Here is a 16,831-nt window from a genome sequence, read left to right as displayed (position 1 = left end):
CCAACTCTACCAGATGGAAGCGTTTCCTTTGTTTAGCTCCTTCTTTTCCAGTATTTTTTTATTTAAATATCAGTGGAGATAAATAAAATATTAAAAATTAGAAATGGTAGAAACTTGGTCAGTCCAAAAGCCAAGACTACCCAAGAACCAGAATATAAAAAGGTTGAACTAGTTGTTCTGAGCTTAGAATGAGTGAGTTGAGACAGTTTGTATTTGACAAAATGCTTCCTGGAGTGGGAATTCAACTTCTGTGTCCCCAACTTTTCTTGTCCATTCAAAATTGAAACTAGAAGGACAATGTTAATAAATTGGCACTATATAATGTATGTACTGTAATACCCTGTTGATATAACCCATGATTTTTAAAAAGTTGACATTGAGGCAGAAACCAGTTTGGAAATCTATGGCAAGTTTCATTCACCTTTTTCTCTTCTTCTTTTGGGTGTTCCTCTTCTTTAAGAGATTCTTTGGGTTTTTCTTTGCCTTTTGGTTTCCCTTTTCCTTTTCCCTGAGGAATGGTCACTATAGCAGGAATCACTGTTGGAGTGTGTGCAGAGGGGATATTCAACATTGCTTCCAAATTAGGATCTTTATCCTCTGTGAATAGAAAAAGAGGAAAACAAGTAAATCTAAAGCATTCACATTTAGCAAGGAGACATAAACCAGTGTTCAAAATCTGATGGGATTTCTTTGTGTTTTTACCTTTTTTTTCAAGGCTATATCATATATCCTTGCCTTAAAGTATCCTTAGCTGTGTATACCCAATTAAATGGGAGAGTTGGATTGGAAATTGGTTTTGGAATAAGCAGATAAATGTACTTAAATATCAGTATTATGTGTATCCATAAGGAATTTATAATATGTATTTTTAAAAGATTTATGCTTACAGCTTTTAGAAAATATTCAAATAGTGAAACATTATTTATTATCTATATCATAAACATTTTCAAATGAAATATTCATAACCTGAAATTAGAAACATTTTTTAAAAAATGGAATGATCATATATTAACTCAAGGATTAAATCAAGAATAAAGAAATCACTTAGGAAGAGGAATAATATAGTTGATGGACAATAAGATATAAACATCTTATTCTAAAATAATGATAACCTATGTTCAGAGGAGGTGGGATTTCTTAATGGTGGTATGGTATTAACGGATTTAAATAAAAAGTTTGTTAGGCATCAAGTGATTTCTCCAATTATTGGTTTAAACAAACACAAATTTAAAAGACAAAATCCTAAATAAAGTCAAAATATTAATAAATTAAATGGACTCTCTAACTCACTTAAGTACTAGTATTGTGAATCAAGGTGAGAATCAAGGTTATATCAGCCATGGAATATTGCCTCTGCCTGAAAGGAACTACATGGTAAGACAAACATTTGGATCCCATGACCTACAGTAACACAAATAATTTATTATAGTTTTAAGGCAACATAGCATAGGATTACTTTCGGATTTTGTAATATTTTGTGTGTGTGTGTGTGTGTTGTGGTCAGATCCCTCTAAAAACGTATGGGATCCCACAAGATTTCCTAATTGCTTCTTGGTAAAGTGGCATATTACTTTGTAGTTTGAAAGAAAATAACTTCTAGTTGGAGCCTGTGTTTATTAAAAGCAGGGTAGAGAAATCCTTCAAGATCTCCAATGACTAATGTCTTGAAACACACCAAGTAGTTCCATAATTTCAAGATTCAAAAAAATATTATTTTATAGAAAACCAAGAGGATTCCTTGATAAATCATGCTTTATTGGGCACCAATTAACGGGGTTATTTTCATGGGCTTGTTAATAAAGATAATAGGAATACTCTATGCATATCTATGATTGAAATGTAAGATTATATATATCTAGGACACATGAAGTCTAATATTTCAAAGCACAGTTATTTATATACATGAGAGGTTTATACACACACATGCCCAGAGAGGGATACATATACACACATATTCTCATATTCCCTGCCCACCCTCCTATAGGAAAAACCATGAGGAGCGTAAAATCAGAGCATGTTAATGGATCAGTGAGCAGATTGAGGGTGGGCAGGTACCCCTGGCCAGGGGATACATGTATCCTTTCTGTTGGGTTTATTTCACCTGGTGCCATTCCACTTGGCCCGTAGTAACTTATTGAGAGGCAGATTCCATTTTCCAAGGTGGCAGAAAAAGATCCAAACTTGCTGACAGCCTTAATCCCAGCATCTGAGACCAAAGATAAAAGCAAATCAAGGACACTTCCATTTTATTAAAAAGCAATGTGAGCAACACTCTGTGGGAAGCCTGGGAATGGGGATTGAATGGGGTCAAATACTTTCTCCCCCAAATTCATGTCCACCCTGGACCTGTGACTGTGACCTTACTAGGAGGGGTAAGTCTTTGCAGGTGTAACCGGTAAAGATGAGGTCCTACTGGATCAGGGTGAGCCCTAATCCAGAAAGACTGGTGTCCTTATAAGAAGAGGGAAATTCAGACAGAAAGACGCAGACACAGAGGGAAGACGGACATGTGGAGATGGAGGCAGAGATTGGTTTATGTTGTCACAAGCCCGGAAATGCCTGGGACTGCCTGAAGCTTGAAGTAGTGAAGAAGCAGCCTGCCCTAGAAGTTTTTGAGAAAGCAGCTTGCCAATGCCTTGATTTTGGACCTCTAGCTTCCAGAACAGAGAGAATGAGATTCTCTTGTTTTAAGTCTCAAAGTTTGTCGTACTTTGTTACCAAAGCTGGTTTACCAGTTGGTCTACCGCGATCAATTTAAAAATGATTGGTTTAGCACTATGGCGTGCTCTGGGCTAACACAGATAGGATAGAGTCACGAAGATGAGAACATGAGGCATGTTGTAAGGGCATTAAGTTAAAACAAAGAAAGGAAATAAACTGGCTGATGGCATAGTCATATGCAGATTATTCACTCAGTAGGGTGTCTACCTGAGTTTTAAAACTAAAACAAATTCCGTCTGAATTTCCCCATATTTTATAACACATTCTAAAATCTCCATCTTTAAAATTTCTTTATCTTTTAAAACACATTTAAAAATTGTTTCAGTCAAACGTAATTTAAAAGCAAAATCTGTTAAAACATGCATTCTTAAGGTATTTAACACATTTATGAATTTCATTATGTTGTTTTCTTTCCAATGCAACATTCCCTCTATTAGCATAAAAAATCAAGATGGGGTTATATTGATTTAAGATATTCTGACCCCAGAAAGAGTTAATTTTTAGATGGGGAAATATAAATGACCAATCCTTAGGCTTGATTAGGGTGCAAGGAAATAGGCACCTTCATTAATAACTATTAATAAGAAGGTATATTGGCACATCTTGAGGGGAAGGCACTTTGAAACAACCAATTTCAAGGGGCCCAGTGATCAGAGAGGAACACTTGACATGAAACAAAATAAAACAAACAAGAACACATGCTCAGTAAAATAGAAGTTTTGGAAAGAATAGGTGAACACTCGAATTTTTAAAAAGCACACAGTTGGGGACTACCAGCAAGATGGCAGCAGAGTAAGGAGCGCCTAGAGTTTAGGGATCACCCAGAGCTATATAAAGCATATGTTTGGGGGCTCTGGGAGACCAGAAGAGAGTCCTGCAACATCCTTGAAGTAATGGAAGGAGGGACTGCCTATCTGCAGAGAAGATTCATAAGTAGAGCACTCCATGCCCCGGAGGCCAGTGCCCATCCTCCAGTGGAGGCACAAGCTGCCTCGGGAGCTGTTCCACGGCTGGAATTGGAAGCTCCACTTCCCAAAAATGGGGGAGGAAGAGATGGTTGGACACCAACTTCAGCTACTAATTAGTAAATTTTCTGATCCCGGCATGAGGGGAAGCAGGGTGGACTGAAAAATCACAGTGCTGATAGGGACGGGCTTCTTTCCACCCAGATAGGTCTGCAGCCCTAGCCTAGGCTTCAGCCCCACCTCTAGTGGGGAGGAAGCTGGCAGGACCAGTACCAGCCTCTCCAGGTAACTGCAGGTACATTCGGCTGGCATAGACTGAATAGTCAGAAGTCTACCAGGGCAACTGAGGTCATTTTGGGCCTGCATGACACGGATTGCTGCCAGGTCATACCTGCGGCCCCATCCCTGCTCTAGATAGGGGAAGAAGGGGCCTGAAACTTCAGTCTCTCTGTGAAACTACAGTTTAGGCCTGTATGACTTGGATTATTCCACACAGCTGTGACTCTGTTCTACCCCTGGCAAAGGAGAAAGGTGGGAGAAGCTTCATTGGTCCATGCTGCAATGAAGACAGCTTGAACCTCCACAGCTTGCAGCACAAGCTATATCCTTGACTCCTACTATACAACCAGCAAGGGAGAAAGGGCAAGAAAACCCTAAACTTAAGAGAGAAACTGCAACCAGAATAAATACATCTAGTAAGCCAGATGTAAAGACAGCAACAAAAAATTACAATCCACACCAAGAAGCAGGAAGATATGACTCAGTTAAAGAAACAAGATAAGCCTCTGGATGACAAAGGAGTTGAGACAGCTAATCATAGATGTTCAAGGAAATCTCCTTAATAAATTCAATGGGATTACTAAAGAGATTAAGGATATTAAGAAGACATTGGATGAGCACAAAGAAGAATTTGAAAGCATATATAGAAAAATAGCAGATCTTACAGGAATGAAAGTTACAGTAAATGAAATTCAAAATACACTTAAATGTATTTGATTTAAGGAGGCAGAAGAAAGGACTGGTGAACTTGAAGAAATGGCCTCTGAAAGCAAACATACAAAAAGAACAAATGAGGAGAAGAATGGAAAAATTGAACAAGGTCTTGGGGAACTAAACAGCAAGAGACAGGCAACCCTTGTCATGGTGTCCCAGAGGGAGAAGAGAAGGGAAAAGAGGCAGAAGGAATATTTGAAGAAATAATGGTAGAAAATTTCCCAACCCTATTGAAGGACATAGATATCCATGTCCAAGAAGCACAACATACTCCCATACAAATAAATCCAAATAGACCAACTCTGAGACACATACTAATCAGAATGTCAAATGCCAAAGACAAAGAGAATTCTGACAGTAGCAAGAGAAAAGTGATGCATTACTTATAAGGGATACCCAATAAGATTAAGTGTGATTGCTCATCAGAAACCATGGAGGCAAGAAGACAGTGGTCTGATATATTTAAGATACTGCAGGTGACAAACTTCCAGCCAAGAATCTCATATCTGGCAAGACTGTCTTTCAGAAATGAGGGTGAGTTTAGAATATTCACAGATAAAAAGACACTAAGAGAGTTTGTAACCAAGAGGTCAGCTTTGTAGGAAATACTAAAGGGGGTGCTAAAGCTGAAAAGAAAAGACAGGATAGAGAAGCTTGGAAGAGAGTCTAGAAATGAAGATTATATCAGTAAAAGTAACTAAAACTCTCAAAAGAGTGGTGAAAATAAAATATGACAGGGAAGCAGATGTGATTCAACTAATAGAGCATCTGTCTACCATATGGAGGATCCAGGGTTTGATCCCCAGGGCCTCCTGACCTGTGTGATAAGCTAGCCCATGCACAGTGCTGCTGTGTGCAAGGAGTGCCAAGTCAAGCACCTGCTCCATGTGCAAGGAGTGCACCCCGCAAGGAGAGCTGCCCCGTGTGAAAAATGTGCAGCCCACCCAGGAGTGGCGCTGTACACACGGAGAGTTGACACAGCAAGATGACGCAACAGAAAGGAGATGCAGTTTTCCAGTACCACTGGATAATGCAAGCAGACTCAGAAGAACACACAGCAAATGCATAGAGAGAGAGAAAACAACAGGGGGAAGGGGAGAGAAATAAATAAAATAAATCTTAAAAAAAAAAAAAAGACAGATAAAACCCAAAGGTCAAAATTGGTGAAATAAGTAGCTGCCTTTACAGTAATAACATTAAAATTAATAGATTAAACTCCCCAATTGAAAGATACAGCCTGGCAGAATCAATAAGAAAATATGAGCCACCTATATGCTTTCTGCATGAGATTCATCTTAGACCTAAGGATACCAACAGATTGAAAGTGAAAGGCTGGAAAAAGATACTCCATGCATGCAGTAATCAAGAAAAAAAAGCCTGAGTAGCTATACTTATATCAGATGAAATAGACTTTAAATTACATTAGTAATTCACAATCTGAGGAGGAAGTCACGAAAAAAATTCCATTTACAGTAGCAACTAAAAGAATCAAATATTTAGGAATAAACTTAACCAAGGATGTAAAGCATTTATATTCAGAAAACTACAATGCACTGTTAAAAGAAATTTAAAAAGACTTAAATAATTGGAATAATATTCCTAGCTCACAGATTGGAAAACTAAATATCATTAAGAAGTCAATTCTATCCAAATTGATATAGAGATTCAATGTGATCCTGATAAAAATTCCACCAGCACTTTTTAAATAATGGAAAACTCAATTATCAAATTTATTTGGAAAGGTAGGGGGTCTCAAATAGCCAGAAACATCTTAAAAAGGAAAAGTGAAGTTGGAGGACTCTCACTTCTGGACTTTAAATCATATTACCTAGCTATAGTGGTAAAAACAGCATGGTATCAGCATAAAGACAGGCCCATAGACCAACAGAACCAAATTGATGGTTCAGAAACAGGCCCTCACTTCTATAGTCAAAGGTTTTTTGACAAGGTTCTCAAACCCACCCAGCTCGGGCAGAACAGTCCATTCAACAGATGGTGCTGGGAGAACTGGACAGCCATAGTCAAAAGAAAGAAGGTCTCCCACCTTACACAAAAATTAACTCAAAATGGATTAAAAAAACCTTAATATAAAAGCAAGAACCAAAAGGCTTCTAGAAGAAAATGTCAGAAAACATCTTCAAGACCTGGTGGTGGGTGATGGATTCTTAAAGGAGATAAGAGGAGGACTGAGATGGACTACTGAGGCTTAACATATGTAGAAGTTTTAATTAACTTTACCGTGAAAGTGTGGAAATGGATAGAGTTGATGGTAACGTGTTATAGTGACTAACAGCTGGTTTACAAATGGGAATGTGACTGGAAAGGGTAGTCTAGGGATGTAAATGTCAATTGACAGAAAACTAGAGAATAATCTAGGGACTGAATAATACCGTAAACCCAAAGGTGGATGAGAATTGTGGCTGATGGTACAGATGCAAGAGTGTCATTTGTGAGCTAAGCAAATGTACGTCACTATTGCAGGGTAGTGGGAATGTGGAGAAGCATGGGAAAAATACAACTGGAGTGACCTATGGACTGTGGTTAACACAATACTGTAATGTTCATGGATCTATGGCAAAGATATACTGTGATGAAAATGTCGGAGTATGGAAAAAGTATGCCAATATACGCTATGGACCACGGTTAGCGGTAATAGTCTGATGATATTATTTCATAATCTGTAATGAATGTTTTCCATGGTGTGGTATGTTGATAGAGGGGAGTTTTATGGGAATTCTACATATGTGCATGATTGTTTTATAAGTTCACAACTTCTGTAATAAAATGAAATTTAAAATAATAATAATAATGCAGTGAGTTGGGGAAAAATATACCAAATGTAAGATATGGACTATAGTTAGTAGGAAGATTTCTTTCATAATTTGTAACAAATGTCTCACAGTAATGCAAGATGGTGGTAGATTGAAGTATGGGACCCCTATATGATGTTATACATGTTTGCTTTGTAAGTTCACAACTTTAACTTACTATACACTTACTGTTTATGTATGTACATGTATAAATATTAAAAATAATAATAGCGTGGGTTGGGGTAAACACACCTAATGTGAGATACTTTGGTTAGTAGTAATATTTTGAGGATACTCTCTCATCATTCGTTAAAAGTTTCACCATAATGCAAGGTATTGGTCGTAGGATCAGGTATGAAAACCTGTATCATGCTATTTATGTTTTGTAAATTCACAACTATCACTATACACTTATTGTTTATGTATACTTGTATGCTTATGTATGAGTGATATAGCTCAATAAATTTTTTTTTAAAGTTGAGAAAAAGCCCAGAGGGATATTTTAAAAAGCACCTTTGGAAATTTAAAATCATGCTTCCTCAACCAAACTTCCATATTCAGTAGATGAATTGAGTGGAAAGACGCCACTTTTGAGATTTAAATGAATTTCTTGGAAAATCAGATGAAAATGGTATCTCAAAACCCAAAGCAAACATTTAAACAGAAGGAAGATATAAAAGATTTGGAGGATAAATTTTTAGGAATTATGGGCATTCCAGAAGATTAAAAAGAACAAGTGGAGAAGAGCAAAAATTAAATTAATAAGGCAAGAAAATTTCCTTGAGCTTAAACTAGAGCTGGGTTCTCTGATTGAAATGGCTCATTGAATTCCAAACTAGAAGCTAGAAGATGGTGCAACAGTAACTACAAACCAGAGAGATTTTAGAAAACAACCCAGGGATGCTATGTGCAGCAGGAGTGTCCAAAAGAGGAACTTTCAGGGCTATGCAACCACTGAGAGAGGGTATCATCATATGCTCCATGTAAAAAGAAAACTTAAAAACTCAACGAGTAATACATAAACTAGAATGGAAATATTTATAAAATGGGAAAGAAGAAGAGGAAATAAAACAGTAGTAGGCAGTGAGCATTACTCGTTTTCTCTCTCTATCTCACTCCGTCAGTTGATTCATCTAGATAAGAAGTTGGCAAATTTTTTTCTGTAAAGAGCCAAACAGTCAACACTTTAGGCTTTGCAGGCCACATATGTTCACTGACACATATTTTTCTTTGCATTTAAAAATTTTAAACAGCCTTTTACAAATGTAAAAACTACTCTTAATTCATGGACACTAGCTGGCTGACTCCTGAAATAATTAAAGGTAAGATGATAAAGAAAAGAAGCCTGGGAATGTTGTAAAAACTGGAAATAACCCAAATAGTCAGAAAAGGGAAATGATTAAATAAAGTATGATATATTTATACACACCAATGAAATATCATAAATACATTAAAATCTTGTTTTCAAAGAATAGTGAATTTAAAAAGGCTTGTGATAAAGTAAAAAATAAACTCACTAATTAGGACAGTAGTTATCACTGGGGTGGACAACTGTTAACCTTCTTCAAATATTTCTGTTTCCTAATTTTTAATAATTACATATTTTCATCACATGTAGAAAAAGAGAAGTAATAAATTTCCTGTTGGCAAAGTTCTTGGGTACTTTTATATCATCAGACGTTGTGTTCTTATCTTGTTTTTGGAAATATTGTCACTATAACTAAACTTATAAGTGTGATTTAGTTATTGATCTTATCACTAACATTGAGTCCAAAATGTTTTAATAATGAACTAATTTTTTCTTGCGAGTATAACGTGTACCACATTGAACAAAAATCACTTAATTTACACAGGTGGTATTGCCTGATCATGCTAAATGGTGTCACCAGGAAGTTTCACTATGGGAAACCCACTTGCAGCTCTCATCTCTAAGCAGGTAGAGACTCTCATGGTCAAATTTATAATTTTCCCCTTATCCTTACAACCTATGCAATTTGATGCTACAGCAAGAACTAGCGATAGCATAGATAGATAGCATAGATAGCGAGAGCATAGAAAGAAATCCCATCATTTGCAGAGAGTATTGGAGAAAAGATAAACCTTCTGTAGGAATTAATCAATGAGTCCTAGAGACGCTACTTGGTCCAAGGGCATAAATCAAAGCTAAGGTCTGGATGCCCACTGCAAACTCAATCTCTCTACAGAAAGACGTTCTGGCTGGGTAGACTCTGAGGCCAACTGGCATGAAGAGCGGTGTGCCTGTGGGAGCAGAACCAGGCAAGCAGCCCACACAGACACGGCTGCGCTACACCTTGCACTAGGGAAAGTGTGTCTAAGCAGAACGACAAAGCGCTTCAGAAAAACCCACACTCTTGTGCAAGGGATGCACGTGTGTTTCTGCCATCTGGATGTGTCTGCCTGCATGTTGCTTAAGCCTTACCCTCCCCTGTGCAAAGATGCAGCTGCTTCCCTGCTTCAGGCTTTGGTTCCTCGTGTTTTTCTTCTTTCTCTTCTTCTTCTGAAGAATCCTCCTCTTTATTTTCCCTTTTCACAATTTCCTTAGGATCTTTTAAATGAATCATAAAATTGTGCTTGTCCTTTTTTACTCTCACTTTGATAAAAGTTGGGCCTGAGGAATGATCATGGGGTAGAAGATAAGAAGACCATGTTAACCTCTTTGACATGAGGTTCCAATAGTACACACAGAATCTAGCCCGGGTAATGGAGCTACCTAGGGAGGTCAACATTATTTACACAAGGACGCCCAAAAGAATAAAGTGAGGGTGGAATTCCACGAGTAAGTGGCAGGTGGGCCAGGGAGATGGTTTCAGGCCTTCTAGCCACATCTCCAATCAAATTGCATAAGCCAGCCTATTAGAAGGGAGAGTAAATTGATAAAGTACAAGGATAAATGGATATAATGTACCAGGATAATCAACTTGGTGAGTGATCAAATGAGATAATTAATGTGAACAAGTTCTGCAATTTATAAAGAATTGCATAAATGTTAGCTATACTAATTATTGATAGTAGAGGCAGGTAAGAATTTTGCTAACCACCCACTCTTATGATATTTTTACACATTTTTCTTTCATTTCTTTTCTCAGGATTTTCTTTTATAATTAGCTTTTTCTTTCCAGTTTTGACTGAGTGATCATCTTTTTAAATTGATAGTATTGGTGGAAAAAATACAGTATTTGCTACTAATCATCTTAAACTTAAGCACACTGCATGCACATTTGACTTTTAATGAGAGTAGGGATTAGTTATATAAACAGAATATAGAATGGAAAAACATGAGTTCAGTAGTCTCCTCAGTTATATGATTCTGAGCTTCATATTTAGTTGCCACTAATGATACCCAATATCCTGGGGTGACAATCAAAATATCAAATAACATTAAACATAGGGCAATATAAATAAATATATGTATCAATATATACATGAAAATTCTTTCAAGTTTTAAACAAACATATAAAATTATTTAGCAAATGATTTGTGTTGTACCACAAACCATTCTTTAAGCACTTTTAATAACGTGCAAATCTTTTCTTTTAAAAATCACTGACGTGAACTTTGGTTTGCCCGGCAGTTAAAATCTAATGATGCCCCGACTTGAGCCATGCTTCCACATAGGGAACTGCCGCTCACTCTTGCAGTGATTTCCTTAATGAACTGATTTCCCTTTAATGATAATGACAAAGAGAGAAAGAAAGAGAGGGAGGGAGAGAGGAGGGAAATAAAGCAGGAAAGCCAGTACAAGCAGTGGCTCCTGCCACGGGGTGTGCATTTGGGAGCTCTGGGGGGCCAGCGTGCCCTCCACCGAGGAGAAGCAGGCACACGCAGGAGACAGAAGGGGTGGGCGGGGAGAGAGGGGTGGGGAGCCCCTGCTGTGCCTAACTGGGTATGTGATCTCCTGGCCACTAAACAGGGTCCTGACCCCACCCTCTCCACACTGCCCTCTTCCCAGCTCTCAGAGACCCTTGCTGCCATCGGATGAGAGGCTGTCAAATGAAGCCCAGCTCCTCAGACGCAGCTGGAGGGGCCTGGAGGCAGTGAGGAGAGGAGCCTTGCATGGGCTCCGGACGGCCTCCCAGGGCCCAGGCCTTCCCTTGGGAAGAATCAGTTGTGGCTTGTTAGGGTTTTCCAGACTAGGTCCTCCTGACCTTCCTGCCAGGCCCTTCTCCCACTTAGACTTCTGGAATCAGAGGCATTTTCCTACAGCTAGAATAACTGGATATCTGCAGTAGGCCCCCAACTTGTGTGCTCCAGAGCCCAAACCAGAAAAATGCCCTAAATTCACAGCATGTGCTTGGTTTCTGAAATAACAACATATGTTGTAATTAATACTCTTAATTAAATATCCTGCTTATTACTTATTACTATTACACTCTTTGCCTATAGCGTGGAAAGATTTTTTTTAACAGTGTATTTTTTTAAAGATTTTCCCCCCTCCCCCCCCCTCCCCCACCTCCCCCCTGCTCTTCTTGCTGTCTGTGTCCATTCGCTGTGTGGTCTTCTGTATTACTCTCTTTTGTCTTCTCTTCTCATCTTTCTTCTCTAGGATTCAGAGGGATTTGATCCTGGGGACCTCTGATTTGGAGAGATGCTTCCTGTCAATTGCCCCACCTCAGTTCCTGGTTTCTGCTGCGCTTCACCTTGACTCTCCCCTTGTCCCTCTTTTGTTGTGTCATCATCTTGCTGCATGGCTCACTTGCACGGGGCACTGGCTTGCCTCGTGGGCACTGACTCACCATGGGGCTCTTGCTGCACCACGTGGGCACTCACTTGGGCACTTGGCTCACCATGCAGGCACTGGCTTGCCACACAGGCACATTTTCTCTACTTTTTCACCAGGAGTTCCCAGGATTGAACCTGGGACCTCCCATATGGTAGGCAGAAACCTTATCACTTGAGCCACATCTGCTTCCCTCGCTTGAACCACATCCACTTCCCAGAAAGATTTTAATACTTAACCAGAGGTATGGGAATATCAGGATGTCCCAGCTAAACTCTCAGCTGGCTCTATTGAGTCAGTTATTAGAGAAGAGTGTGACGTCTGACAACGTTGAATGTGACCTTCAGTGAATTGTAGTGGATGCATCCCCACTCTCACCCATCACACTCAGGAATACCTTTGGGTCCCATGGTAGTCTGAGATGGGGTAATATCTTTCAAGCCATTAACTATTTGCTTTCAAAATGTACCTTTCACAAATGATGTCTTTTCTACTTCAATCTGCCCTCCATCTGAAGGATACAGATAATAGATTGTCCCTGAGATCTGGGTGGGTACATCTCCCATATTGTATCCTCGAAACTAGAAAAGAAAACACGGAGAAAACTTGAGTGTGGAAGTGCAGTTGACAAAAATAAGTGCAACAGTGTTAGCCAATTGTAGTTGCCATAGCTTAATTTCTGCTAAATAATTTTTCTCTCACTTTGTAGACCCATGGGACCTGCCTACTTTAGCACCTTCCGTGGTCTTACAATGACAGGGAGAGCTAAAGGAGGGCCACAGCTTTAAACTTTGTTTATTGGAGCTTCTCATTACCCAGTCCAAGTCAAACCATCATACTATTGCCAAAGCAGTATGAGGAGAAATCAATTTCTGTGTAATTGGCAGTTACTTTTCTATTTAAATTGGACTGTTTGTATGGTATGTGAATATATCTCAATAAAACTGCTTTATAAAAATAAAGTCAACTGTGATTTTGAGGGATACAGACTCTTTACACTGTAGGAGGTCACACATTAAAGGAAATTTTACTGAAACACTGCTAATAGAGCTTGTTAGTTTATTAATTTCTGATTTTTAAAGAGAATAGGAAGAAGAGTGGAGGCACTGGGCTTGGAAGACAGAGAGATATTTCTGAGAGGCAGAAAGGAAGAAGGGAGCTTACAGCTCAGGTTTTCTTGCTGTGGGTTTGCCTGGGAACTTGTCAGAAATGCAGGTTCTCTGGCCCCACCCCAGAGTTACTGAATCAGAAATTCTGAGGGCAGGTGCAGCAATCTGTGCTTTAGAAATCTTCCAGGGGACTCTAATGTGTGCTAAGGCTTGAGAACCACTGGCTGAGACTGAGAGATAAAAAGAAGGACAGGGGCTGTTACGTTGCCTTCCTTTTTGTTTTCTCTCTCACTCTGGTTTCCTCTAATAGGACGTGAAAGAAAGGCTGCCAGAGGGAAGGGTTTAGAGAAGCAGATAAGCTAGAAACTTGCACAGGCCACGGGACGTCCTGTCCTCGGAGTCCCAGCACTGGGGACAGATAAGGCAAACTCTGTACCCATGTTAACCTATCTGGCTCTTCACTTACGGATGCCTACGTGAACGACATCGTGTCCCATTTCTCTAGTAACTCAGCTTCAAGGCAGCCAAGAAAACCTGGACTGAGAGTGTGTCTGTCTTTGTGATTGGCTGAGGGAAGGGTCTACACACAGGATGCAGGAGCCCAGGCCCAGCTCACAGACACCAGAAGAAACCCCACAGCCTTCTGTGGCGGCCCGGAAGACAAGGGAACCTTATGTGCTTCCACAGAAGCGGCGTTTCCCCCCACAGGTGCCAACGGCCTCGCAAGGCTTTCGAGAGACCGATTTTACCGGGTAAACTACTTCAGGCTCTGGAGGTGGAGGGGACTCCTCTGGGAGGTCTGGCATCTTTATTTGCTCTTCTTTACTTTTCTCCTTGAGAGAAGATTTCTTCTTCGAAGTTTTGCTATCTTCTTTCTCTACCTTATCTTTGCCTTTCTTTTTACCAGCTTCCTTACTCTTCTTTTCTGCTTTTTTTTCTTCCCTTAAGCGTTCCTCTTCTGCTAATCGATCTTGTTCTTCCTTCCAAGCCTGTGAAAACATTAAACACATTGAAGAGGATTTTAAGGCACATTGAACATAGATTCCATTCAGGTTCGTTCTGGAAGGCAGTTAACCTGGTTTTTGTAAATGGCATTTCTGACAAGTCAGAACTTTGGAGCTAGAGACCTGGGACTCCTCCTCGCATCACCCTTTCTCTCTGCCACCTTCTGTGTCCATTCTCCTCCGAGACCTCTCTTCCCTTCAGCGTCTTCCCTCACCCCGTGCTGCAGCTGCCTCAGTCCAGCTCTTTATCATCCTTAGCCTGAGCTGTGAGGGTAACCTGTTAGCGTTCCCCCTCCTGTCCTTCTCCACACGTCCACTTGGCGCTTTAGGCCCTGCAGACGTTGATCAGCAATGTGGTGGACGAGGTGTCTCGAGAAACCTTCCTGGTACAAAATGTTTTAAATCTGATGGCTATAGACATAAAAACCATCGCTGTTGTGCACGGCAGGGTGGGGGAAAAGCGAAGGCTGCACAAAGCACTAATCCAGTGAGGTGGGTGAGCACTGGGGAGAGCAATTTTCCATCCCTGGTAGCCTAGATTTGGGTGTCAATGCTTGGAAAGCAAGAGACAAAGTCGGGGAATCAGAACAAAGACTTCTGAACACATCTGGTATTTTTAAAAACATTACATATTTACTGGGTGAATATAATATATATTCATCTTGCCTCCTTGGCCCTGGGCAGAAAAGAAAAGTAAAGAAAACATTTCCCCAGAAAATAGAATGTGGTTAGAGACAGATAACCGAGGGTTAACTTGTGTAGAACGTGTAAAAAAATGTGTGTTAATCTTTGGAAATAAATAGAAAATGTGAAAGCCCAACATAATGTTTGTAAGTAGCAGTACTATTATGTGAGTATAAAAATGGTTTAAATGACAAGTCTATGGTCATTTATATCATTAAAAGGAAAGCTGAAAAATGTATCATCGAACTGTATACCATAGAAAAATATCTTGTGAAATATGAATATGGATAACATTGTATATATAAGATCGTTTTTCTTCAAAGCTGAACAAATGTTAAAACTACAAGACGTTAATATCAGACAAAACACACATTATTTTAAGTTAAAAAAACAGAACCAAAGTACTACATATTATATGATTACATTTATATAAAATGTAAATGTAAATCAATTTGTAAAGTTGAAATTAGATTAGTGGTTTATGTAGGGCAGAGAAAGGACTGCTAAGAGGTGTGGAGTTTTTCTTTAGGGAGTAATGAAATTGTTCTAAAATTTTTTGTGGTTATGAATGCTCAACATTGTGATTATACTAAAATCCATTGATTATATACTTTGGATAGGTCATATGGTATGTGTCTATATCTCAATAAAACTTCTTAATAAATAAATTAATGTGTAAGAATAGCAAGAATTAGCAGTTATGGACAGAGGGGGAAACAGAGAAATTGAGAGGTTAAGAATTTTCTTATTTGATTTTTTGTCTATTACTGTTATTATTGAAATAATGAAACTACTCTAATTAAGACTGAAGTTTTGAATGCACGGCTGTATGATTATACCAAATGCCATTGATTGTAAACTTTGGATGAACAGTATGTTTCATTAATACGTACCAATAAAATTTATTTGTTTAAGAAACACAAAAAAAAAAAAAAAAAAAAAAAAAAAAAAAAGAAAACATTTCCTCTGAGAACTCCTAACTCCTGCCCTCACATCGATTTATGGCTAAAATGCACACTACCCTAATTTTTATTTTTAAAAGGTCCTTGTTTGGTAGCACTGTCAGGTGCCTGACAGAAGCAAATCAGATAAATTTCTAGAGAAGCAAAACTTAAATACTCAAAGAATTCTCACAGATAATGTTCCAATTAACATGAGTACACAAATAAAAATCACAAAAACATGAGGAAATAAGTCACTTTGAGTGAGAACCTGAAGAAGAAACAGTGAAATCATATTTGCAAAGACCATAGATACAGGAATTATCAGATAGAGAATATAAAGTAAATGTATTTATAATATGCTTAAATAAATAAAAGAAGGTATCAAAAGCTTAATTAAGAAACAGGAGAGTATAAAAAATGTCAAGATGAATTTGAAAGAATATCTGAACAGATAATGATTTGGAAATTTCCAGAACTGCTGAAAGACACTAATTCTAACATTCAGGAAGGCCAATTAATCTAAAGCAGGAAACAACAGTGGAGTGCTGGACTAGGCTCCTATGGCCTTGCAAGAGTTTATTATTAAATTTTCAGTAATTTAAGCCGATTCTTAACCACACTCATTAAAAAAATTAAATTGTATAAATATACAATAAAATTGCATTATTAAATCAAAGTTAATAAATACCTCAAACTCATCACTTCCTAATTATTTTGCAACCCAACTGTGATGGTTAGGCTGATGTGCCAACTTGTCCAGGTGATTGTGCCCAGTTGTTTGGTCAAGCAAGCACTGGGCTAACTGTAATACAGGACATTTATGGACTCTAGTCATCAGTGAGTTTACTGCATAGATGGCTGAT

At 38.7% G+C, this 16,831-nt stretch overlaps 1 protein-coding gene across 4 annotated transcripts in view; it reads right to left on the bottom strand.

Annotated features, from left to right (window-relative positions):
* Positions 1 to 16,831, bottom strand: part of SPAG17 (sperm associated antigen 17) — a 284,808-nt gene that overhangs the window by 111,049 nt on the left and 156,928 nt on the right. For all 4 annotated transcript variants that reach the window (XM_058302965.2, XM_058302966.2, XM_058302967.2 and 1 more), the window contains 5 exons: positions 14,086 to 14,325; positions 12,697 to 12,808; positions 9,930 to 10,118; positions 2,102 to 2,206; positions 422 to 597 (listed from right to left, as the gene is read on the bottom strand). In XM_058302965.2, coding sequence (XP_058158948.1) covers positions 422 to 597; positions 2,102 to 2,206; positions 9,930 to 10,118; positions 12,697 to 12,808; positions 14,086 to 14,325 — 822 coding nt within the window. The remainder of the gene's footprint in view (positions 1 to 421; positions 598 to 2,101; positions 2,207 to 9,929; positions 10,119 to 12,696; positions 12,809 to 14,085; positions 14,326 to 16,831) is intronic.

Source organism: Dasypus novemcinctus, chromosome 9, assembly GCF_030445035.2.
Source record: "Dasypus novemcinctus isolate mDasNov1 chromosome 9, mDasNov1.1.hap2, whole genome shotgun sequence".
Classification (NCBI taxonomy): domain Eukaryota; kingdom Metazoa; phylum Chordata; class Mammalia; order Cingulata; family Dasypodidae; genus Dasypus; species Dasypus novemcinctus.
The sequence above is the reverse complement of the archived record's forward strand: the minus strand, read 5'-3'. Positions and strand labels throughout refer to the sequence as shown.